The sequence below is a fragment of the Gavia stellata genome, chromosome 1, assembly GCF_030936135.1.
Source record: "Gavia stellata isolate bGavSte3 chromosome 1, bGavSte3.hap2, whole genome shotgun sequence".
NCBI lineage: Eukaryota > Metazoa > Chordata > Aves > Gaviiformes > Gaviidae > Gavia > Gavia stellata.
Window position 1 is genome coordinate 100,060,321 of NC_082594.1, and position 24,358 is coordinate 100,084,678.

Below are 24,358 nucleotides of genomic sequence, written 5' to 3' on the forward strand. Positions count from 1 at the left end.
AAAAAGCCAACATTTCAGTCACAAGCAATCATCACAAAAGCTCTTTTTCAACATGTTTACATCTGAAAGAAAAAGTTACTTTGTTTTGCTTAGCTCTTTTTAGACAGAAATAAGCTGTATCCCAGAATTACATTTAGAGGTATGTAGTGGGATAGAAAAGTTAAACCTGAGAGAATAATGCCCAAGTATTCTGGTTCTCAGAGGAAAGGCTAAATTCACCACCACTCAATGACAGGCAAGACCATGTGCTGATTTTATCTTCCCTTGTGGTTATTATTCAGTGCTGTGGCTGACAAAGCAGTTGTAGGACCTTTACACAAGGCAGATTTCACATGTAATATGTTATGCAGCACCCAAGATATTTTATACCTGAAAGAGGTATGTGAAGCCAACATTTCCCAGGCAACATTCAAGGCCCTGTTCCTTCTCCTAAAGAAGATGACAGTACCCATTGAATGGTTTCTGTGTTACATTTTATTTTTAAACTGAAAGCCATCAGCAGTTAATTTTTTCTTAATATATACATTAACACAATATGGTAAAATTAGTCGTAACACTGCATAGAAAAAAACTGATAAAATTTAGTTTTAGTATTTAAGATGTATACTAAATCTTTTCAGCTTTCCAAGTGCTAGTTATCTTTTAAAACACACATGTGAGAATTGTAACTGCATTAGTTCCTGACCCATGGTAGTGCTGAGCAGTCAACTCAACCGAATCACTTGGACATTGGATAAAATATCTGCCACATCCTTTTGATGTATGTTGAGCAGACAGTGGTCCAAACTGTATATTATTCTTCATCTTTTGTCCTCAAACAATAGCAAAACTCTTCTGGGAAAGCACCTGTATTCTGACCGCAGGTGGGTTTACAGTGACATTGCTGCCGAACACTTGCAGCAAGAGGTGGGATTTCCAACCTAGGGAGAGCAAGAGGCTCTGGGTTAAACACGTTTTGGGGGCCACTCATTTCCAGGAGTCTGGGTCTCGGAGGGTCTCTTGGTTCTCTGGACTGCAAATTAGTTGGCTTGCAAGGAACCAAAATGAAGCATTGCAACCTGATTTGCTGCTTGTTTAGTAAGACCAAGTACAGTTTCAGGAGTTAAATGGCAGGACTAAAAGAAAGCTTGTTAGTAATGTAGTATCACTAAAGAAACCAAAACCCAACTAACACCCTCCTTCCCTTGCCAAACAGCCTCTTTACATCTAAAGATATTCCCCATGGCTCTGTTCTTTATTTTGATTTTTGTAACAATTTTTCTCTCTCTGATGAAACACGTTGTAGACGTTAAATTAAGGGACAAGCATGTCTGTGTCTGCCAGAAAGAAAACTGTGATGCAATTAAAATACCATTAGGGAACCCTCTGTGGGATGTTAAACCTAAAGACTCTATTCAGAAAGTGAAGCCAAAATTAAAGAGGTGTCTGGTTGCAGATCCTCTGCAGATTTCCATTTCTTGACTACAGTACCATGGAGACTGTACTAGTCAGGAGCTGAAAGGTTTTTCCAGTCATGCGTGTGGTATTTTGAATCATGGCTTTGGCAAATGTTCTTTTTCTGTAAGCCATACGTAGAAGTGTGTCTACATTGCATGACATAAAATGCAACTGAGCGTGGCCTACATGAAACAATGACAGCAGTGGAGATGGGAAGCTGTCCAAGGCTTGGACAAGCCTTGTCCAAGGCTTGGACAATGACAACTAATAATAGTTTTTCCCTCATAATTTACAATGAGTGCATCTCTATGTTTGCTGAGTTGTCTGTAAGATGTTTGGAGAGAGAAGTGGAGCTACTTGCAGCCATCGGGCTCAGCAAGCTCATGAACAAGCCTCCGTTCTAACCCAGTCTCTGGAAATAAATTGTTAGTGTTTATATGTTTGGAGACATAAGAGCCTAATCCTTTGAAAATAAAAATAAATATCTGGTCCATTGAGGCTGGTAATTTTTTCTGAGGCAACTGAAGGAATCAGCAGAGTCATTGGATGGTAGGTACTGAGTTTTCTGGTGACAGCCTGACCCTGGTGCTCGAGTCTCATTTTTTCCATTTTGTTCAGCGTGATTCTTTGCTGAGGATATTAGTAGGGACTGGAGTAATAATAGAAGCACACCTCTCTTCTCTGTCTAGGAATTCTCCTGATGACTGCAGCGTGGCAAAAGGAGGGAAAATGGTTAGCGGCTCAGATAATGTTGGGATGAACTATGGAAACTACATGGAAGAGAAGCACGTTCCACCCCCAAATATGACTACCAATGAACGAAGAGTCATTGTGCCAGCAGGTTAGACCCTCTACACAAAAATTTCAAGCAAAAAAAATGCATTTCCCCTAAGTCTACTGACATTATTTAAGAAGATTTGGAGAAAACTGGCAATGTGATACAGGTGATCAGGAAGAAAAGAGCAGTAATTTCCCAGGGTTATTAAGAGAACGAGCTGAGAAATATCATAGTGAAGCCACCTTCTCAACCTGTTCTTCCCCTTTCAGCAGCAGAACTGGCTGATTACAGACAGTCAGATCTTATATGACTTCTCTAGCTCCTTTTGGAGTATTTCACCCTAAAGTGGGCAAAATGAAGAGTCACTTCCATTTCCTAACACTATGGACTAGCTGGGTGCAGAGTGTGTGGGAGAGAGAAGGGATCACTGGACCACATGATATTGCTGCAAGTACCAAATGCAGTCCAGCCCTCAGCATGCTAACAACACAATAGCTTCTGTGAAATCTAACAGTGCATGAAAAGCATTTATCTAGGTTATCCCCTGAGTTTGGACAGTGTAAAACATTTTAATAAGCAAACTGACAACTCCACTGCAATATAAGAGCACAATTGAGAAATTCTTGGTTAGTCTTGGCAAGCTTGGTTGTGGGATTCAGCAGTTAGTTGAACAAGAAGGCATTCACTCCTGTGTGCCTTGTCCTCCAAACAAACCTTTGCTGGAAGGTTTGTTGCCTCGGTTTGCAAAATAATTAGCATGCCTATTTCTGAAGTTAAAGCATTAGACCATCATGACATATGTGGCTGTTCATAAACCACTGGATATACGCAGCGTAGACACAACACCTGCAACCTGCAAACAGAAGGGAATGTTTTGCTGCTAGTTCCTCTCCAGCAGAGATGTGCCTATCTGAAACATTTCTGCTACTGCTATGTTGCTTAATATTCTTACAGTTTTTCAGTTGCTAAGATATGCAACAGTACTAACTGTGGCCAATTTTGCAAGCTGTGATTATTTCAGTTATTTGTCAAGATATGTGTGGACAAATATGTTGCAGTATCCTCTGCAATGGTATTGACAGTTCTATTCTGAAGCACAGAAGAGTGATACACTGAATAATGAAGTGTCCTGCCTAACTGGAAGCAGACCACACTGAAATTCATGACATTTCAATGTTCTTCTAAAACATTTGTCTTCTTGGTGGTTGGCACTTTTTTCAGTCTTTTAGTAACCCTTAGCATGTTTAGCTCAGCAAGACCTTTTTTTCTCAGTGTATTCCTGGAGGTGTGTTTTGAGGTGGATTTGAGTGACATTCAAGGAACAAGATGGTCAGTCACAGCCTTGCTATTTTGAGGTTCCTAGAAGAAACGTATGGGTAAAAATAAGTTGGTTTTGTTTGACTACCATATAGGCAGTGTGCAGCCTATGTGGCAATGTCTAGGAATAGAAAAAACAAAATTCACATTTCCAGCTGTGGTAACTTTCTAATTATCATAAATAAGAAGCATTTAAAAATTATAGTCATAATCGAAATGTTTTGGTAAACTTCCTGGTGTTCGGTTGTTTACTTCAAACCAAACTGAATGTAGTTGTTGGAGTTCTCAGCTGTAAATGTGGGCAATCTCATCCAGACCCTAGTTTTATCAACCAGACTTGCATCTCTCTAGATTGCTACGTATTTCATATCAGATGGGGGCATTCTTTTAAGTGTTTTTTGGTGCACTTCATAGAACGGAGAAACCCTCTGCAGCTCCAGAGGATTAAATATTCCGACTTGCATGGACTTAAAATGCCAAAAGAAGCATCAGAAAAGGGGAGGCACTAGTGGGTGAAGGATTGGGAGTGAGCAACAGCATGACAGACTCTGAATAGTTCCTAGCCCATGGAAAGAGGTCCCCACCTCTTTCAGACCAGCCTGAACAACAGTCAAAAGAGAGGGAATGGCACTGAATTAAGCCACGGAAAAACTATTTAGGCTGTCACTCAAGTCCCAGCCCTTCCACAGACTTCTATGTGACAGAGTACAGCCGTTTGACCTCTGTGTGCTCCATTCTCAGTTTTCAGGATATCACAGAATCACAGAATCATTTAGGTTGGAAGGCACAAAGTCCCAAGGAGTTTGTTTCCCCTTAAATCTATTCTTTTCTCTTCAAAAAGTATAAATTCTTCATGGTAGGAGCTGTCTTCCATTATGGGGATGTGCTTTGCAGGTCGTTACAGGCCTGCATGTTGATGGGTGCTTACTATAACTCAAGAATGGGGAAAAGTAGAATGGGAGAGAAATAGAAAAGGAGTTTAGAAGCAAAAAGGAAGTTTAAGTTGAAATCAAGGTTTCAGTCAAAAACACAAGGTATTTGGCCTTATGTTTTGCTAAAAATCTGGACTAGTTCTTGCTTTTACCCCAGATGGTTTTGCCAATACTTCAGGTAGCAAGTAAAAACCCATGCAGCAATGTACACCACTACAACACAGCAGTCTAGGAAAGGAAGTGCAGGATATTTTAATATGACCCACTCTAGTTTATGAAATAACTCGCCAAATCTGTGAATGCTTACTTAGCCCATGCCAAAGAAACAGTACTTCTGACTGGAGTGGAAATTTCACTTGAATATAGATATAAATTCAACAGTGAGCTTCGAAAATTGTTCCGATAGAAGTCCCAGTGCTGTTAGTGGGCTCTCTTAAATACGTTTCTAAAGAGTATTCTCTGTATGAGAGCGTAATGCATAAAAATAACAAGAAAAAAGAACTAAATGGGAGAAGGAGCTCAACAGCAGAGGGTTTGTTGTTAATAATCAGAGCTCACAGCTCTTCCCTAATAGTTTTTCACAGACAGTTATTCTCATTTGCACTCAACAGGCCAAATTAATTCCTCATGTATCTCCAGCAGCCAGTAAACAGGGGATTAAGGTCTCTCCAGTTTGATTGAGGTCTACATTTATTTTGTACTGGTCCAGCGCATCAGCACTCTCCCCTCTGTGCCTAATTTTATGCTTTGTGATACCACCAGATCCTACGCTATGGAGCACAGACCATGTACGCCAGTGGCTGGAATGGGCGGTGAAGGAGTACGGTCTCCCAGATGTGGACATCTTGTTGTTCCAGAACATTGATGGGAAGGAGCTGTGTAAAATGACCAAAGACGACTTCCAGAGACTCACCCCAAGCTATAATGCAGATATCCTCCTGTCACACCTACACTACCTCAGAGAGAGTAAGCTAGTTTGCTGTCGTTATGGTAGTGGCTACAATCAATCTGTTGTTGATATCAGTCTTAGATTTAACGGTGTGGATACGCTCAGCGGGGTTTTCAAATGTCTGTTGCAAATGTTGCTGTTCCTAAGAACATAGCAGGGAGCCTGATCCAAAGCCTCCTGAGCTTGATGGAAAGATTCCCATTAATTTTAGCTGGCTTTCACTCATGTTCATCGAAGAAAAGAGTTAGGGAATATTTCTACATGTCCATCTCAGAGAAAAATCAAATTGAAACCCAGCATATTCATCAGCATACTGTAGGAAGAAAATAATATGGGATTCAGTGCTAATGTTTTTTCTGGTCACATACTCATTTCTTTCCATTTTAACGATAAAATGCTAAACAAGAGTGCAAACATTGACTCATAAAGTGAATTCCAGGCATGATTCTAAGGACTGACAGCAGTTTGCTCTACTCTGAAAAGGATCAGGGAGATTTCACTGAATTGAATAAAAGTTCTGTAAATTCATGGAAAAAACTAACAGTCCCTGAAGTCCAAATGCAAATTACTTGTAGTGCATGGCTAGCATTTCAAAGGGAAAGAAGGGACTAGTGAATTGCTGGCTTGAGGGCTTTCATCTAAGCTGAGGAAATTTTGCAGGTTTGCCTCAGTTTAAAGAAGTTAAAGTGAACATGGTTTTTAAAGAAAAAAACAACAAGCATTGCAACACCAGTGCGGTGCAGTCTTCTCCACACGCACGCTGTCAATAATCAGTCAGAAATATTATGCATTCATGATGTTGAATAAATGAATGCCCTAGTTTAAGCTGTAGCACACACGCCTCCCTCCAAACTGCAGACTGAAACTGACTGTCGGTAGACTTGCATTCAGACAATCCTGTCAGGGGAAAATATGGTTTAAAAAGATAATTCACAATTTTTTTTTCATTTTGGTGTTGCTTTTTGTTTTGTTTTGTAGCTCCTCTTCCACATTTGACTTCAGATGATGTTGATAAGGCCTTACAAAACTCTCCACGGTTAATGCATGCTAGAAACACAGGTAATGCTGGCACTGCTCCCATTGCTATAGGTCATCTTCTAAAAGCACAGGATTCCTTTTTATGGGTTGCTTGCTAAAAATGGAAATGGTATATCAGGAGGGAGACAAGCGTATTCTCTCCTTGCTGTGTGTGTGAGTGTTACGCACAGACACACAGAAAAAAGGTGAGGTCATGTAGGACCAGATGGTGCAAAAATGGTCTCCTTACTGGTAATTTTTTGTGTCCTACAAGAGAATGGGGTCCCTGACACATGATCAACTGCAGGCTCAGGGCCTTTGTCTCGGAGAACTTTTTTTTCTCATTCTGTCTCATTGTACTGTCACATTTACTCCATGGATCCCTAGAAGGTTGGTGGAGCTCAAAAGTGCTTCAGTGCTGGCCTAAGTGCTCTGGGCTCTGGTGAATGGGGTCTGTCTCCCCTCCCATGCAGTGTATATCGTATAATTCAAAAAAATTGCTATTTAGGCAGTTAGCTCATCCCATTTGTCAGTTATATGGGACTTGAGCTGGAAACTCTTACGTTCGATGTTGTAACTTCCACTAAGTCTGATCTGAATGTAAAATGATTTTTGTTAATATTCACCCTTCTGTTAATTTGGCCCAGAAAAGTATTGAGTGTAGGTAGGAGAACAATACAATACATGCCTCAAAAGCATCTGTCTTTCACGATGTGACTTAAAATATTTATGAAAATAATTCAGAATAAATTTTATCTTGCTCTCGCAGTTGTGCAACAGAGGATGGCATGGAATTGTACATATAGTATGATATACATACTGATTAAAGATGTTTGGAATATTGCATCATCATGCCTGAGGGTATTAGTTACCTACAGTGACCAGAAATAACAATTCTTTATGAGAAATGAAAAAGATAATACAAAGGATAATGCAAAAGGAAAAAAAAAAAAAGAAAACCTTGGATTGCGATGCCTTTTTCATATTTCATTTATTTTTTCACTGTGGTAAACAGCAGTGAGTTTCCTAGCAAAAGTAACTAGATTAGAAGATCTCTCCCTGAGCTTAGATGTTTGCCACTTGATATAAAGTCCTACTGTGCGCTGTAGGCCTGCTTCAAACCCCACCAAAAGCAACAAAATTTTTCCATTGACTTTGATGGGGTTTGGAATAAGCCTTAAGCCATTTTTAAAAATAGATGGACTCGATGGTCTTTTCCATCTTTGGCTTTCCAGATTCTAATTTGCCAAGCAGTTTCCACATACAGTTATCCAAGTGTTGTTCAGCAGTTCTATGTATTATCTTTTTCTATATGTGTGCACTGACAAAGATGTTTTGAAATTCATTTCACCAAAATGAGATTGTCTGCATTTCTATCATTGGGAGGATGAATAATATCATGCTGGTCATCAGCATAAGGAAAACTTGTTATTCTGGTGGCATAAGAACTTTGGAGCGGGATTTTCAAGAGACCACAAAAGAGTTAGAAACAAGTTCTTCTTGAAGTCAGCAGTAATTGCACAAAACCTTATGACCCTTCTCATGTTCATAGAAATGGTCATTAGAAGTCTGTTGATGTAGTTAGAGCAATTTCAATGCCTGAGATAAGTGAGATACCATTTTCTATATCAAGCTCAGTATTTTTGATTTTCTCACTCTGTGAAGAGAATGAGATTTCTGAGGGTCTGACCCAAAGCTGATCAAAGTCTGTGAGAAGATTCCCACAGACACCAGCAGGCTTTGGCCCAGGCCTACAGTCTCTGTTGAAAATATGAACCTGTCTGGGAAGTGCATGCACTAATGAAGAGAAGGCAAAGAAGTTTTATTTCAGAAGATATGAAACCACCTGCACAGATGCAGGTGATTGTGGGAAAGGTAGAAGGGATTTCCTGAACTTGACTCTTCTCTCTTAACACAGATTTTGCATAGACTTTTATGCAGTAATTTGAATGGGTTTACACAGATGCAAAGGCTATCGGAATTAACTTTTATATATAACAGTCCTAAGATGATAGAAAATAGCTATTCATAGTCTTCATTCAGACACAGTACAAGAGGGAAAATTTCAGTGGACTTAGGGACTGTCAAAATGAATCTTTAGGTGTTATGTCTTCTTCTTTCTCTTTAGGAGGTGCCACTTTTATTTTCCCAAATACATCAGTTTATCCAGAAGCAACACAAAGAATTACAACCAGGCCAGGTATGAACAATGACCACCTTTTGTATGCTGTGATCTTCCTCGTTTCATCTCCTGAAGTATCTCGTTCTTTTTCTCCTTCAACTCTCTTTTCATAAATATTAGGCTATATTTTGAATACACACACATATCATATTCATGTATTTTATATGTATGTGTGTGCATATATCATTATGTAGAGTGAGATGATTAAGTGGAGCAGTTAAATGTCGGTTTCTTCCACATATCTCTGTCTTTGAAGTAATGCTATCTAGTGTTTAAAGCACCAGAGAATCAGAAGACCAGAGCTGTGTTCACTGGTTCTGTTGCACTGTCCCAGCGCAGTCACTTTTCAATGATGTGCTTCAGCTCTCTGTCTGTAAAATGAGCCAAGAATACCCTCTTTCGTAATGCTATTTGAAGTATATTGGGGAAAAGTATTCTAAAAATGCAGGATACGTGTTTCTCCTGCTATCTACTTTTTATTTATGCTTGAGGCAAATAAACTCCACCACATCTGATTGTGAGTTTAAGAGACTAAATAAGTAAAATCAAAACATAAGAAAGTTCTTATTGCTCAAAAGTTTGAAGCCCATTAAAGTATTCTGGGTGTGCTGGTTTATGAAGGGCTAAGGGTAATAATTAAAGAAGATGAGGACATTGCTATGAAGCAAAAAATTTTCTTTGCATCACCCTTCACCACTAAAGATGCTGGAAAAATGCCTAATCTGGACATTCGCTTTTCCAGTAATAAGCGCAAAGTACTGTGAGACATGAAGAGGAGTTGCAGCAAAATACTTCTGAAGGGAGATACACTTGAATTGACTGAGCTCTTGTGAAAAGATACAGTCTCTCATTAAAAACTGAGAGGGTTTTGGATAGCAAATATTTTACCTATCTTTTATCAACGCTCTAGGTTATAATCCAGGAGAGTATACACAAGTAACTCTTTTATGTACACTTGTATATATGCATGTCTGTAGATTTGTTAATTGATAATTTAAAAAGATAGATAGGGAAATGGCTACCAGACCATTACATGATCAAATCCACCCTGCGCAGTTTCTAGGAAAACAAACTCTTCTGCTAGGTTTGTTTGTCTATAACAATACTGTAGTGAATAGAAAGGAAGCATTGATCCAATGCATACATTTGGCATTTGGATTTCATAAGGCATTTACCAAAGTGCCCCACAACTATTTACAATGAAAGTTGAATCAGCATGTCATAAGAAACAAAATATTTTAACAGATCCAGAACTGGCTCATTGACCTGTTCTGAGGACTAAATAATGGACAGCTTAAGTCATTGGTTCTTTAGCGTTCTTTGCCATGATCTGTAGTTATTAATAACTAAAAAAAGACACAATAAAATTTGGTATAAAACTTAGAGATGACATATGATTCTGTCATTGCTTAAAACGAGAGATTCCTCTAAAGGATTCCTGTACAGGTGACTAGAGCCTTATTAGAGATCAATGAACTGGCAATATGTTAACAGCTGAGAATAAAAGTTGATAAATAAATAAGACACAAGTTATTTGCATATCTTACTGATTTCAAATTAACCCTCTTCACTCATAGAAGAAGAACTTAACATAGGCATCTTTATTTATGACACAATGAAAGACACTGCTGTAGTTGTTGGCCAAAGTGAAAAAAAAGTAAACAAATGAAGGAACACAGTGGAGGATCATATAGGAAATCTGACTGTACCATTAAATAAATCATCAGTGTGACCTTGTATGGAAAGCTGTGTGAATCATCCCTTATCAGAAAGGCTATCTGCAGAATTAGAAGGTGCTTAGAGCAAGCCATGGGAATATGGAAAATCTTTCCAGCATGTTGAAATATGTAATAGTTTGAAATTACTCAACGCAGGGTCTGGGGATGAGGAAAAATGATATAATTATCAAAATAAAGAGTGTCCCAGAGTACCTGCTTAGTCTCAGTATTAGAAGAGAGGATATTCAAAAAAAAGTTAGACATTTTCATGAAACATTAAAGCAGACTGTGGCTCTCATGGTCACAGGTTAGAGTAGCACCCAGGAGCTTTGAATGGCACAGAGGAATCTGGACATTAATATGGATGAGAAGACAAAAGCATAGCTATAGAAACAATTACCAACTACGCAGTGTAAAAATGGATGCCTGAAGCTCTCAGTAGTTTCCAATGAAAATGAGCATGTAACTAAGGTAAGACCAGAGTGACCTAGGTGTCCTTCAGGAAATAACCATGCCAATTGAGAGGATTTCATGCAAAGGCTAGAATGTGTCTGCTGTGAAAGAATATTAATTTAAGGGTATGTTTTCACTGGACTTGAACAAAACCTGGATTTTTTCATCCCATGAGAAAGTCTATTATTTCCTTATTTGTTTCATCTTGACTTGTGATGGAAAAATAAAATATTATTTTTCTCTGAAGTAGAAGGGTCTAAAAACACCCACATATCATATATGGTGAAGTCCTTCATTTCAACATTTTTACCCAAATCACACTTACGACACTTACAAAACAAAATGCTTTATGTCAACATTAAAAGCACCTTCCTGTGTTAACACAATTCCTTGTGGGAGTTGTAGTTTGGATATGGGGTGTCTCTGTTCTCCTCTGTAAACTGGTGTATCCTAACTAAACATTTCCTACAACAAACTATCATGTGATTTTGAAAGTATTATTTTATTTTATCTTTCACAAATGAAAGTTGGCAAACATCTTTAAAGTCAGAATTTTCATTCAGAAAAAAAAAAAGAGTTTTTTGCAGAAATTCAATTTTCTCTCAAGAAACTCTTTTGTTGCTTATACCATTGCTTTCCTTTTAGTTAAATGTCACTTTTCAACTAGACTGCAAAGAAGCTTTTCCATAACAAAGTGCCTTTCATGTGAGAGCAATAGCAGATCGTGGGGACAATCACTTGATGACATGAAAAAGGTCAAAAATGAGGGGAGGGGGAGTAAATAATGTTAAATGGGAATTAGCCAAATCCTGGGATGCAATTCTGGAGAAAGTAATTAAGCATTGCCATTGTTAAGGCACTACAATAGAAAATAGGAAATGAGCAGGGCTTGTAATGAACTGCAATGACAAAGGCGTATTTCTTCAGTCACCTTTACAACAGAACATGAGGTTTCAACAAGGTGAAAGTAATACAATGAAGCTAGCAGGAGCTCAGGAAGACCTAATATGGCTTTGTCTACATGTCTCATCAAACAGGAGCATTCCCATCAAAGATCTGTCCAAGATAAGGACATGTTGTACTAATATCTCATGAATAAGAACAGATCTGCTTATCTAGGATAGCAACATGTTTATCAAGGCACAACACTGAACTAAGAATTAAGTCGGAATTTTGTGCTATTTCAAGAAAGGCTGATAACTGGATTTTTCTTTTAATGGAGAGGGCGTAGTCAGAAAACCATCTTATGATGTGTTGAGTTAAAAGGCAAAACAGTTTTCTCACAGTACTAAATTTGTACCAAATATATTTTAAGGCTGCAAGTGCCACCAAGTACAAGCATACAAGATCACGCAGTACTGTCAGTGTACAGGTGTCTAATAATTTGGAGACCCACAAATACATAGAGGTAGAGAAGAGAGGACAGTGGAGAGGAGAGGAGAGGAGAGGAGAGGAGAGGAGAGGAGAGGAGAGATGAGGTTGTGGGAGGAGTTGCACAACCTAAGGATGAGCACATACCTTCTGTGTGATCTTTTTCCCTTACTTGCCTGTTGTCTTTCTGGGGAAGAACTGGGGGAAAAAATAGGTTCCTTATGTCACCAGAATCTCCCTGGCAAGGCTGCCATGGATGTAGAGATCTGGCCAGGCAAGGCAGGACTGGGCAAGATATATGCAAGCAGCCCACAGCTGAGCCCTGTACCCCTTTGTACAAACAGAACTCGGAAACCCCTGGAAACATGACCAGAGTCCTTCTGAATTATTTTGTTAGATGATAAATTCCTCAGGCCATGAGGTGGCTCTAACTACAACAATTAACAGCAGTATTGACTTCAACCTGGTCGGGACATCTGCATGTTACAATGATTCACCTGCACACCAGTATTCTGCTCAGGGATGAGCACTTGTGCAATTCATGTTGTTTTCTCCAAGTTTCTGAAGGACAAGACTGGAATAGTTCTCAAGAAATCAGGGATAAAAAGGCACTAGTTATTCGAATGTAATACAAATATAAATTGCATATCTCAGCAAAAGCAAAGTTTTTGAAGTGTAAGGTTCCAGGAGACGACAGTGCTGGTGGTGCCAGTCTGCTCCTCAAGCCAAACAGACTAAATAAATTAAAGGCAATTTGGTTGTGAATTTCACATTACACTTTATTTCCATTCAGTACTTCTGCTCATAGTGCTTGGAAATGGGCAGAGATACATCTGTTTTGCACAGAGCCAGTCTGTGACTGTAACTTCACTTCCTAACTGGTTTCATATCCAAACATCATTTCTAAAATAAAGCACAAGCACTGTTAAGAATCAAATCATCTGCACCAACTTAGTTCTAGCAGGTGAGTACTGCTGCCTTCCTGAGATCCTGGGCAGGCTACATAAGTCTCCAATTTTGGAGGCAATTTTATCTAATGTGTTAAAGCCAGCCATAGAAAAGCACAGGCAACTGCAAAAGATCTCAAAGTGTAAACCAAACATTTGAATTTACTACATACACTTTATGAAGAAAGCTCTTACATTTTAGTTTCTTTACTTTTACATGATAAAACATTTAAATGAAATAGAAGTAATGAGTAAATGAAAGAAAAGGCAAACAAAAATTTAGATACGTAAAGTTAAGGAGCTTGTCCCAAGAATCAGAAAGGAATATTTAAATAGATGAAGCAGGAAAAAAGCTATCCACTTTTTGGAAGAAATATAATATGGATACCTATATATGTTTAACATCTAAGCATGTTCGCTGTTTTCACGTGATGTTTCTAAAGATCTGTGAGGATACTGGGGTGTGGAAGAGAAAGTGAAGGAAAAAGAATTATTAATAATTTGAAATGCCTAGTAGAAGAGAAACAAGTGAGACTTTGGCAAAGTGCAGCAATCAATTATCCCAAAAGGTTGGATTCTGAATGATGAGACTGAGACCAGAGGGTGCATCTGAGGAGGAGAGCACTTGCAAGCTTGAGGAATAATATCGCAGGGAGAGCATAATAAAGTGTGTGATGGCAATGAAAGCTGGTGCAAACACAAACATACAACAGTGGTTTAGAGGAATCTCCAACAGACAAAACCAAGACTTCGTTGTCTCACATATATATGCACATTAAATCAGCTAAAGTCTATCTTCTTAAAATACTGTTACATGCTGAGATTGGAGGGGAATGGTTTGTGCTTAATCTGAGCTGTGACCTCTTGGGGGACTTTTCCTGCAAGACTCCAGCATAAATTGTCCATGATGTGTGGTGCGTGTCATACCTTGGTGTCCTGGGCTGAGAAAGGAGACCAAAGGGAGTGCTCTGAGCACTTTGGAACCGATGGACTCTATTGAGTGTTTGTACCAGCTATTTCAGTGCAGTTCAGACATCTAACAAGAATAGGCACCTCTAAAAAGGAATGCAGAGGGCAATGTGGTACTGTTATTTTTAGAGACAATAAAGATGATAAAGGTTTTAACATAGAGTGTCCTTCCTATTTCAGTAATTTTTCCAATCCAATGGGTCACCTAGAAGTGTGCCCTTTATGGACATAAACACTTTATGCCATATCTGCATGAATCCGTATATTTTTCCTTTGTAGATTTGCCTTATGAGCAAGCCAGGAGATCAGCATGGACGAGTCACACCCACCCCAGTCCTCAGTCAAAAGGTAAAAAACATCTGTGTGTGTCTAGCCTGTGGGCCTAATGCACATTTGGTGCAACCTGAATAGACTCTGAAGTGAACTGATAGGAGCTGCCTCAGCATTAGGCTCTGGAGGATTTTTACCTGTGCCTTGGCTGGAAAGTCTGTTAGCTGTGTATAGGCAATACTGGGTGGAGTCACTGGGGCAGCCACATCCTTCCTTGAACTCAGGCTTCATCGGGTCCATAACCATGTACTCTTATATAGCTAAATCCTGTTGTGACCATCATTGAGTGGTGAGCAGCAGGAGTCCCAGGCCTGTGATCTGTTTGGTGACCATCTTCCAAACTGGAAAAATAACTATATGGGTTTTTCCATTTTCAGCTACTCAGCCATCATCCTCAACAGTTCCCAAAACAGAAGACCAGCGTCCTCAGTTAGGTGGGTGTCATTTTGTTTGAACTATGCCTGGGTCTGATGGGGTTTGTTGAACATGATGAGAAGGATGGCTCTCACCTACTAACCAGAAGCAAATTGCAACATGTGATTCAGACCACTAATGAGAGCTCCAGCTGGTGACCCCAGGCATGTATGTGTTGGCTCTACGTCTGGATCTGAGATGAAGGCTCCCATGGCCATTGAAAGTTGCTTTTAGTAATGTTTAATGGCAGTGACGACCTTGCAGAGTGAAAAAGCTGTTAAACAAAGTACGTATGCACAGTTTAGGTACAAAGGTGTAAGGTAAGGATGTCAAAAGACCATATACTCCACAGTAGTTGAAATGCTAGCAGTTGGAAAATGTGCATGAGCAAAGAAAGGAAAATGGATTACAGCATACAGAAACCTGTTTTAATTGGGCTCCTGAAATTAAGCAGGAAAATGGGAAGGATTCTCAGTCTATTGGGAAACTGAGGAGAAAGTAGTTTATGAGTTTGTAGACTAGTGGTTTTGCAAAATGGGTGCATTTTGTGTTTTCAAAGCAGCTAATCCATGGGGTAGGACTGAATTCCTTATTGTGAATTAGACTGTTTTGGACAGGTAGCTAGAAAGCACTGCAGAGATTCTGAGTCAGTTACAGAATCACAGAATCACAGAATCACTAAGGTTGGAAAATACCTGTAAGATCATCAAGTCCAACCATCAACCAAAAAAAGACCCAAACACACCCCCCCCCTGCCCCCATGCCCATTAAGCCATGTCCCACAATGCCACATCCACACGTTCCTTGAATACCTCCAATGATGGTGACTCCACCACCTCCCTGGGCAGTTTATTCCAGTTTGTCACCACACTCTCAGTAAAGAAATTTTTCCTAATATCCAGTCTGAACCTCCCCTGGCGCAACTTGAGGCCATTTCCTCTAGTCCTGCCACTCGTCACTTGGGAGAAGAGACCAACACCCACCTCTCTGCAACCCCCTTTCAGGTAATTGTAGAGAGTGATGAGGTCCCCCCTCAGCCTCCTCTTCTCCAGAATGAACAACCCCAGTTCCCTCAGCCGCTCCTCAAAAGACTTGTGCTCCAGATCTCTCACCAGCTTCGTCGCCCTTCTCTGGACATGCTCCAGCACCTCAATGTCCTTCTTGTAGTGAGGGGCCCAAAACTGAACACAGTATTCGAGGTGCGGCCTCACCAGCGCCGAGTACAGGGGCACGATCACTTCCCTGGTCCTGCTGGCCACGCTATTTTTGATACAGGCCAGGATGCCATTGGCCTTCTTGGCCACCTGGGCACACTGCCGGCTCATCTTCAGCCGGCTGTCAACCAACACCCCCAGGTCCTTTTCTGCAGGGCAGCTTTCCAGCCACTCGTCCCCAAGCCTGTAGTGTTGCATGGGGTTGTTGTGGCCGAAGTGTAGAACCCGGCACTTGACCTTGTTGAACCTCATACAATTGGCCTGGGCCCATCCATCCAGCCTGTCCAGATCCCTCTGCAGAGCCTTCCTACCCTCAAGCAGATCAACACTCCCACCCAACTTGGTGTCGTCTGCAAACTTACTGAGGGTGCACTCGATCCCCTCATCCAGATCATCGATAAAGATATTAAACAAGACCGGCCCCAAAACTGAGCCCTGGGGGACTCTGCTTGTGACCGGCCGCCAACTGGATTTCACTCCATTCACCACAACTCTCTGGGCTCGGCTGTCCAGCCAGTTTTTTACCCAGCGAATAGTGCATCTGTGAAGAGTGCACGGCTTTTGTTAACAGCAAAAGGGTAGAAATAGGAAACAAAAGACATTTGGAGGATATTCTTAGCTCAGAAGACTTTGAGCCTGTTTTTATCACATGGATTTCAAATCATTATTCTGGCTATTGTTGTAGCTAAATAAGACTGTGCGCATGACTACATCTCATTAACTCATATGCATGCTGCCTGGGAAGTAATATACTGCTTTTTGCCTTTTTGCCTGGCCTTCCAATCATGAGAATCTTTCAAGAAATATACTGATATTTATGTAAGTCCTTAGGACCATTTAATGGCAGTGTGTGAGCTGCACAGATTATTTAAATGTATAAGGAATGTAACCTGATTATCTTCTTGGCTGTAAAACTGGCGGCCGTTTGAGAACAGCTGTCCGGAGATGAGGCAGCCCAGTGACAGCGTCGTTCAGCGAGGGGCTCCAGGCTGTGCTTGCAGCCCATCACTTTGGCTTTTGTACTTGTGTCACAACCTTCCCTTTTTCCTGTGGTACTTCAATTCAGGCCAAAATAAGTTTTCGTTTTGGGAGGGAATCCCTTGAGGAAAACATTGAAATGCTACAGGCATTGTGTGGCTGACACAGGCTCTTCTGAAAACCCTAGCTGCAAGGTTAATACAGGGGAGTATTAGTATTAGTATTAGTATTAGTATTAGTATTAGTATTAGTACAAAAGGCAAATGCATATCTTTGCAATTGTTCATGTGCACACCCAATTTTAAGGGAAAATGTGCAGATATTGTAATGCAGAGAAAGGAACTACTTTCCCTGGTGTTGGACCTTCTGTCCCATCAGGTGGTATACACTGCCCCTTACAAGGTTAAAAAATAACACCTAAAATATTTGACATCATTGTTACATGATTTAAAATCTTTCTTTCACAATTTTGTAGATCCGTATCAGATTCTTGGACCGACCAGCAGCCGACTTGCAAATCCAGGTGAGAAGGGATTTTGCTGATTTAGGAAGATTTCTTTTCACTGCTAGTGTCCCCGCTTCTGCTTTAAGGCCAGACCTGGAAGGTGATGTGACCTATTTTACCACTCTTCAGTATGACTCAGTGGGAGCTGATGATACCCAATGTGTTGCAGGATTAGGTGTCTAAAAAATCACACAAGGGTGGGACTGAGGTCACAGATTAAGACACATAAACTCATGTATCTTAATGTAGGTGTCTACCTATGAGCTAGGTGTCTTATTTCCCATGATACTCATTGGAGACATAGTTAATATGGCTCTCCGTAGAGAGCTATTCAAATCATCCTAGAGTAGATGGTTACATTCAGTCAGTCAAATACCTCATTAGAGGTATTTGAACTTCTCATATCAATAGGAGTTCACTTCAGTTGCCTAAACATCAGGATTTTGTTAAGTGCTGTAAGATATCTCATCTGGCCTCCAGGTACCCCTCCAGAAGGGCATGACTCTCTTATAGATCTGTGTCATATGTGTCCCAGATTCTGTTAATCCACAATACAATGCCATACTGACCTTGGCAAATACAAAATTTGGGGATGAATAACCCAAACCAGCAAAAATATAGAGGGAAGAAACAGGGAAGCATAATCTATTTGCAAGGAATAATTGGGTTAAACACTTCAAAAATGTTCTCCTACTTTAAGAAGGCAGCAACAGGGCACATTGTGAACAGGGGCTTGTAGCGCATTTTAGCTAAAGACAAGGAACCTTCTTGGTGAGTTAGTAACACTGATTGTGAACTGTGCAGATTTCACTGTTGCTGCTCTGAGCCTGCAGGACACACTGTGGCCGTACACCACCATAATCAACGTCATAATCTGCCACAATGGATTGACATTGTGCATGCCACTTCCTATTTTCCTTGCTTTAACAGCCACACGGCACAGTGATCCTTGCTCCTCAACCCCCAGTAACAATATTTCTTCTTATAACAATTGTATGGCTTTTCAAGGCATGAAAATGCCAAAATACTCATCCATTTCCTTTCACTTTATCCCAAGTGCAATCAAGCACAGTTCTAGATTAGCTTACTTTCTAAACAGTTGTGCATGGCATAGGAAGGCAATTAAGTAAGTATTAAGAATAAGATTTTCCAGATGGCCTAAGGCAGTGGGTTTCCAGGTAACCCTGATCTTAACTTGAAGTGGGGGACTACCTCCCTTTAATTTGTTCATAAACCCTGGCTTCTATAATTTTGTCAAGTGTCCATTTGGTAGCCTTCATTACTGTGGAAGACATTGACATGATCTGGATTGGGATACTTTTTTAACATTTGGATATGGAATTCCTACACACCATTGTTCCTGTGCTTTAACATGTTTTGTGTGTGTTTATAAATTGGTGGAATTACTCTCTCATTAAAAGGAAATTGACAGCAACCATTTATTTTCATAGGACTATGTATTACGTTTGGAAGGCAAGTGTTTATGTTAGAACATATGTTGGATTGCTTATTCAAAAATTTGTGTTTTGTCCAGTGCTGAACTGTTTATTGATTCTCAAAGGCTAATCCTCTTGTTATGTTTCGTGTATTAAAACTTGCATGCCTTGCTCATACCATGAATTCTTTTGTTTGTTTGTTTATTTAATGCATGTTAATGGAACAGAAGAAATTCATTAAGGACAGTTTGGATAAATATAATTTAAATGAATATGGGTTTCAGTTGCACTGAAGTATAAACTGCTAATGGATTTCAGATGCTACTCTAGCTTGATCTTATAATTCGCTACTATAAGCTTTCTAAAGAAAAGCTTGTTTATTATACCCACATAGCTGGTTTGGCAAAAAAAAGGAATCCAACCAATTCCTGGTCAGAGATGTACTTAGAAGTTAGCACATATAAGCTGGTTGGCAAATTCTGCTGACATTGTGCTTGTGAAACAGATTGCCTTGCAAGCTGCTTCAGCTGTATTTTGCATCATTTCAGTGCTGCTTTATTAAGAAATGCTAAACTTTTATCATGAGTATCAGTGGCAAGGCCCTTTGAAATCTACTTTCAATTGCCTAAAATGGTCAAATTTTGTTCCTATAACTCTGGGCAACACACTTCTGCAAAGTTGACAGCAGACTAATTATTTTCTTTTTAAGATGAAATTGGCAGAGGAGGGAGAAAAAACCGACATTTTAAGTCTTAACTTCAATAATCATTTAAACCTGTTGGACACAGAATGATGACAAGAATGTATTTTATGGACCTTTTCACTGTTCTTGCAAATGTTTTGCCCTATGGTTGTATGCAGTGCAACAGCAAGCTAATAAGTTTCCGTTCTGCATTTCCCCAAATGCTGCAAATGGATGGTATGGTTTGGCAGGAGCCCAGCTTTCTCTAAACTTCTCCATTTTGTGTAGGCTTATTCCATAGCAGAGAACATTTAGTTGCAACATAATGCTGTGAGAACAAGCAAAATGTTACGCAAGTGAAAGCTGTTTGTCCTGAACTTTAGAGATTAGTTTCCTAAATGAGCACTGTATTATTTCCCCATCAGTTGTCTACACTGAATGACATTAGGTAACTATTAAATCTCCATGTAATGGCATTCTGCCACTCAGATGAGGTAAAACATGACACATTACCATTATCTCTGCTCTTTAGGATTTCATGAGACAGGGCTGGAAGAAAGGGGACTAGTTAAGAGCAAGAAATAGGAACCTTCTTTGCAACATTTCCTAGTAGGGTCCTATGTGAGAGCCTGGAAGAATTGATGTCTTAACATTATTAGTCACTAGCCCTGACATTTCTATTTTGTTTCCCTCCACAGGGAGCGGGCAGATACAGCTATGGCAGTTCCTGCTGGAGCTCCTCTCCGATAGCTCCAACTCTAACTGCATCACCTGGGAGGGCACCAACGGGGAGTTCAAGATGACCGACCCTGATGAAGTGGCTCGACGCTGGGGGGAGCGGAAAAGCAAACCTAACATGAACTATGACAAACTCAGCCGTGCGCTTCGCTACTACTATGATAAAAATATTATGACTAAGGTTCATGGTAAGCGCTACGCCTACAAATTTGATTTCCATGGAATCGCTCAGGCTCTCCAGCCTCACCCCCCAGAGTCGTCCATGTACAAATACCCGTCAGACCTCCCCTACATGAGCTCCTATCATGCGCACCCTCAGAAGATGAACTTTGTAGCTCCCCATCCCCCTGCTTTGCCCGTAACATCGTCCAGCTTTTTCGCTGCCCCTAATCCGTACTGGAATTCACCAACTGGAGGTATCTACCCCAATACCAGGCTGCCAGCTGCTCATATGCCTTCTCATCTTGGCACCTACTACTAAGTAAGTGGGGAAAAAAAGAAACACCAGAAAAAGCAAAGAAAGACACTTCTCGCTGGGATACAGTCCCTGATGAATTGCAATGAACTCTATTGGAGTACACGAATTAAAAGTGCCTGAAGAGACAAGTGAAGGTTTGGCTGGGAAAAAACACATTAAAAAATAAATGTCAAAGACTCTTTGTAGTAGGGATTTAAAGGAGGTATTCAAGAAGTATTAAGATACTAAAATGTAATGTATATGGGCATCGACTCTGTGGACCAAACAACAATAGACTATTGTAGGTAAAAGCATGAAATGATAAGGAAAACCTACGAAAGCTAGTGGTCTTAAAAAGTTGATAAGCTTATGTGTAAAGTTTGATATCTTGCTAGTGCAAAACTGGGACTATACTACAGCAATATAAGGATAAGTCTATAGTGACCTAACATACAATATATGAATCATTACAAAAGAGGGGGGAAGAAGGGGGGAAAAAAAAAAGAAAAAAACCCCTACCTGTATTTAAAAAAATCAAAACATATCAACAAAAGAGACTGGTTTAGTGTGGAAGCTGATTTGGAGTATAACAGCATTGTTTCGTTTAAAATTATATGCGTTCTATTCATCAGAGTGTTATCAGCTACTCAAACTGTGAAGACAACCCAAACTATAAGATTCATTGACAGTATTACAGGAACCCTGAGCCAAACAGTGGAAACAAGGATGTGCTGAAGGGCAAGTGTATGATTGTAGATCAGAGGCCTGCACCTGATAGAGGAAGCAGAAAGGAAAAAGAGGAGGACAAAGGTGATGAGAATGGGAGAAAAGATACTTCTTTACCAGTAGAGACTGAAAAGACTGAAAACTTAGTAGCGTTGGGACTATGAAGAAACACTTGTTTGGACTTGTGAAACATATTGCTCAGTATCATACCATTCCCAGTATTACAGGAGGAACAGGCTTGATTTTATAGTTTAAAAAAAAAAAAAGTGGAAAAAGGGAAAAGCAGAAGAATTCAGAAATCAGAATATGCATCTCTTTTTAAAAAAAAGTAAAACTGGAATTGTGTTTGATATTTAAATTTACCAGTTAGAACCTCATCATTATTAAGGGAGTTTGTTTTCTATTGGTTAAAGCAAGAGACAACCCCTGACTGCCAAAATCAGAAATCATCTAAGTATTTTTGTTAGGCGGGCGCCAGTTTTTCTTTATCGAGTCGCGAACGCTGTGCGTTTGTCAGAATGAAGTATACAAGTCAATGTTATTTTTTCCTTTTTATATAATTATTATATAACTTATGCATTTATACACTACGAGTTGATCTCGGCCAACCAAAGACACAAAAAAGGGACAATCAAAAATATTGTGGCCTTGAATTTTAACTCTGTATGCTTAATGTTTACATTATGAACATATTAGTACTTAGAATGCAGAATGTATGTAATAAAATAAGCTTGGCCTAGCATGGCAATTCAGATTGACACTGTAGTTTGCATTTGCATTTTTAGTGCCTGACACGCCTATCAGATCTCGTACTCACCATGTTAAAATATGCTAGGCATTTTGTTTTAAAATTTTGTTTCGTGAAATGTGGCAATCATGAAAATGTAGGACCAAATAGCAATGCTTAGCCTAAGTTCAAAGTGGACTAGTTCTGTGTATCTTCTTTTCCAGACAGTTCTGCTAAATACTTGCAGCCCTTCTTTAACAGTGCCTTGCCATTCTTGTCCTGAGCTTCCTTTGCCCAGAGATTGTAACCATGCCCAATTCTTTGACAACTTCATGGCCAAGATTGAAAATTAAGTCTAAAGGAGGCCTCTAAGGAAGAATAAGGACACCCAGAAATTATCTTTTGTTGCCATTAGGTTGTGCAGCATAATCTCAGCCTGAGATGTATTTTCATACTGAATCATATGTTGAATTACCATGCCCCCTTGCTATTAATACATACTGTATCATTATTAGTAAATAAAGTGAGTAATGAATAACTTCCATTATTCCTCACTTTAGAATGAAGTGTATGGTAGCTTGTAATTTGTCACTGCAGTCCATCCTGTCTGTTTACAAAGGGCAGGATGTTTTCTTTCTGTTTCAGATTTAGAGGCTTCCCACACTGTGCCCTGGGCCCCCAAACTACATCTGGTGCCTAATGGCATGACTCCATTTTTTTGCAACACCAGCTGAAGAACTGGTCTGGAAAATCAGCACTGACATTTATGAGTGGGTCTCTGCAGCAGGCAGTGTTTACTGCAGAGACCCCAGACAGCTCAGACCTCCAACTGTATCCCTCTTTTTTGCTGTTCTTTTGTCTCTTTTCCAGACAAAATGGGTGTGGTTTCAGGTTTTATAGCAAATGTTCCGCATATCCTTTTTGTGGAGCATTAATCAGTGCTGTGCAATGGGAGCCTACTTGCCAGACTCCCATGTTATGGGTGTCTTGGTGGCAGTTTATAAGCACAGGATTATATTACTAACGTTTGAGACTTGAGCAGTGGCATCATAAGCCTTGTGATCATTTGGGAAATAAGCACTGTAAGTCTGTATCTCTTAAAAAATAAAAACTCATGGAAAGGTTAGAAAAACTGAACCTTTGGAAAAGGTTAGTCACTCACTTAGAAAGTTATGGCAGGCACACCTACATGCTGACTATAAGAATAATAGCTTTCTTTTCAGTGGAAATGTATCTACAGATGCTTGCTATCTACTTCATGTGTACTTACAACTCAAAAAATGGTAAGTGCATTGTTGAACCAGCTTTTAATTAAACACTTAAAAATCCAGATAAAACAACCGTCTTTGTTTAGACTGGCAAGGACATGCCTGGAGTCCTCCAAAGCATGCCCAGTGCTCACAGAGCTGCCTGCAGGATTTCCGGATTGTGTTGCCTGGCTGCTATCATGTGCAATGGGAACAACATCCTGACATTGAAAGAAAGGGTCCAAATCCTGGGACAGGGATGGAGTCACAGCAGATGGCGTGATGGAGACCCCTCATGATGAAGAGCAAAATCCTACAGCAGGCCATGGGTAAGCTCACTGGTGAACCAGTCCAGGACACCCATCTTAGAGCTACACCTTTCCCCAGGACCACCTCACAGCTTTCCAGGAGCCTTGGAAAACCTGGATTTTGCAAGCCTGAGGATAAAGACGACAGTGAAGGATGGAGAGACCCTTTTGCTGCTGCACTGGGACAGGTGGCTCTGGAACTTGCAGGGCCTCCCTACCCCAGAGGCGGCAGAGGGCAAGGACCAGCCCAGTATCCCAGGGCACTGGCAGGAGCAAAAGGGGCAGTGGACCCATGGTAGTGTCTCTGCCGCTCACTGTCTGCTACCCAGTGCTGCTACCTGCTACTCCCTGCTACTGGGAGCCAGGAAGAGCGAAGTGAGGCCAGAGTTTCAGGGGCTGGTTCCCAGTTCAGACCATGACAAGGGATGGGTCCGGTACAGCCAAAATGCTCAGGGAAGCTGAGAAACTCTGCATCCATACCATGAGAAACATTCACAGGAGACTCAGCCAGACCCCAAGACCTCGG

General features: G+C 40.3%; 1 protein-coding gene across 1 annotated transcript in view; it reads left to right on the plus strand.

The window, feature by feature from the left end:
- The window catches only part of ERG (ETS transcription factor ERG), a 64,257-nt gene extending 42,846 nt beyond the window's left edge, over positions 1-21,411 (plus strand). Inside the window, exons 3-10 of the mRNA XM_059829849.1 lie at positions 2,127-2,278; positions 5,227-5,430; positions 6,392-6,472; positions 8,559-8,630; positions 14,350-14,418; positions 14,778-14,834; positions 17,482-17,529; positions 20,328-21,411. Coding sequence (XP_059685832.1) covers positions 2,127-2,278; positions 5,227-5,430; positions 6,392-6,472; positions 8,559-8,630; positions 14,350-14,418; positions 14,778-14,834; positions 17,482-17,529; positions 20,328-20,848 — 1,204 coding nt within the window. The 3' untranslated portion in view covers positions 20,849-21,411. The remainder of the gene's footprint in view (positions 1-2,126; positions 2,279-5,226; positions 5,431-6,391; positions 6,473-8,558; positions 8,631-14,349; positions 14,419-14,777; positions 14,835-17,481; positions 17,530-20,327) is intronic.
- Positions 21,412-24,358: the final 2,947 nt, after the last annotated feature.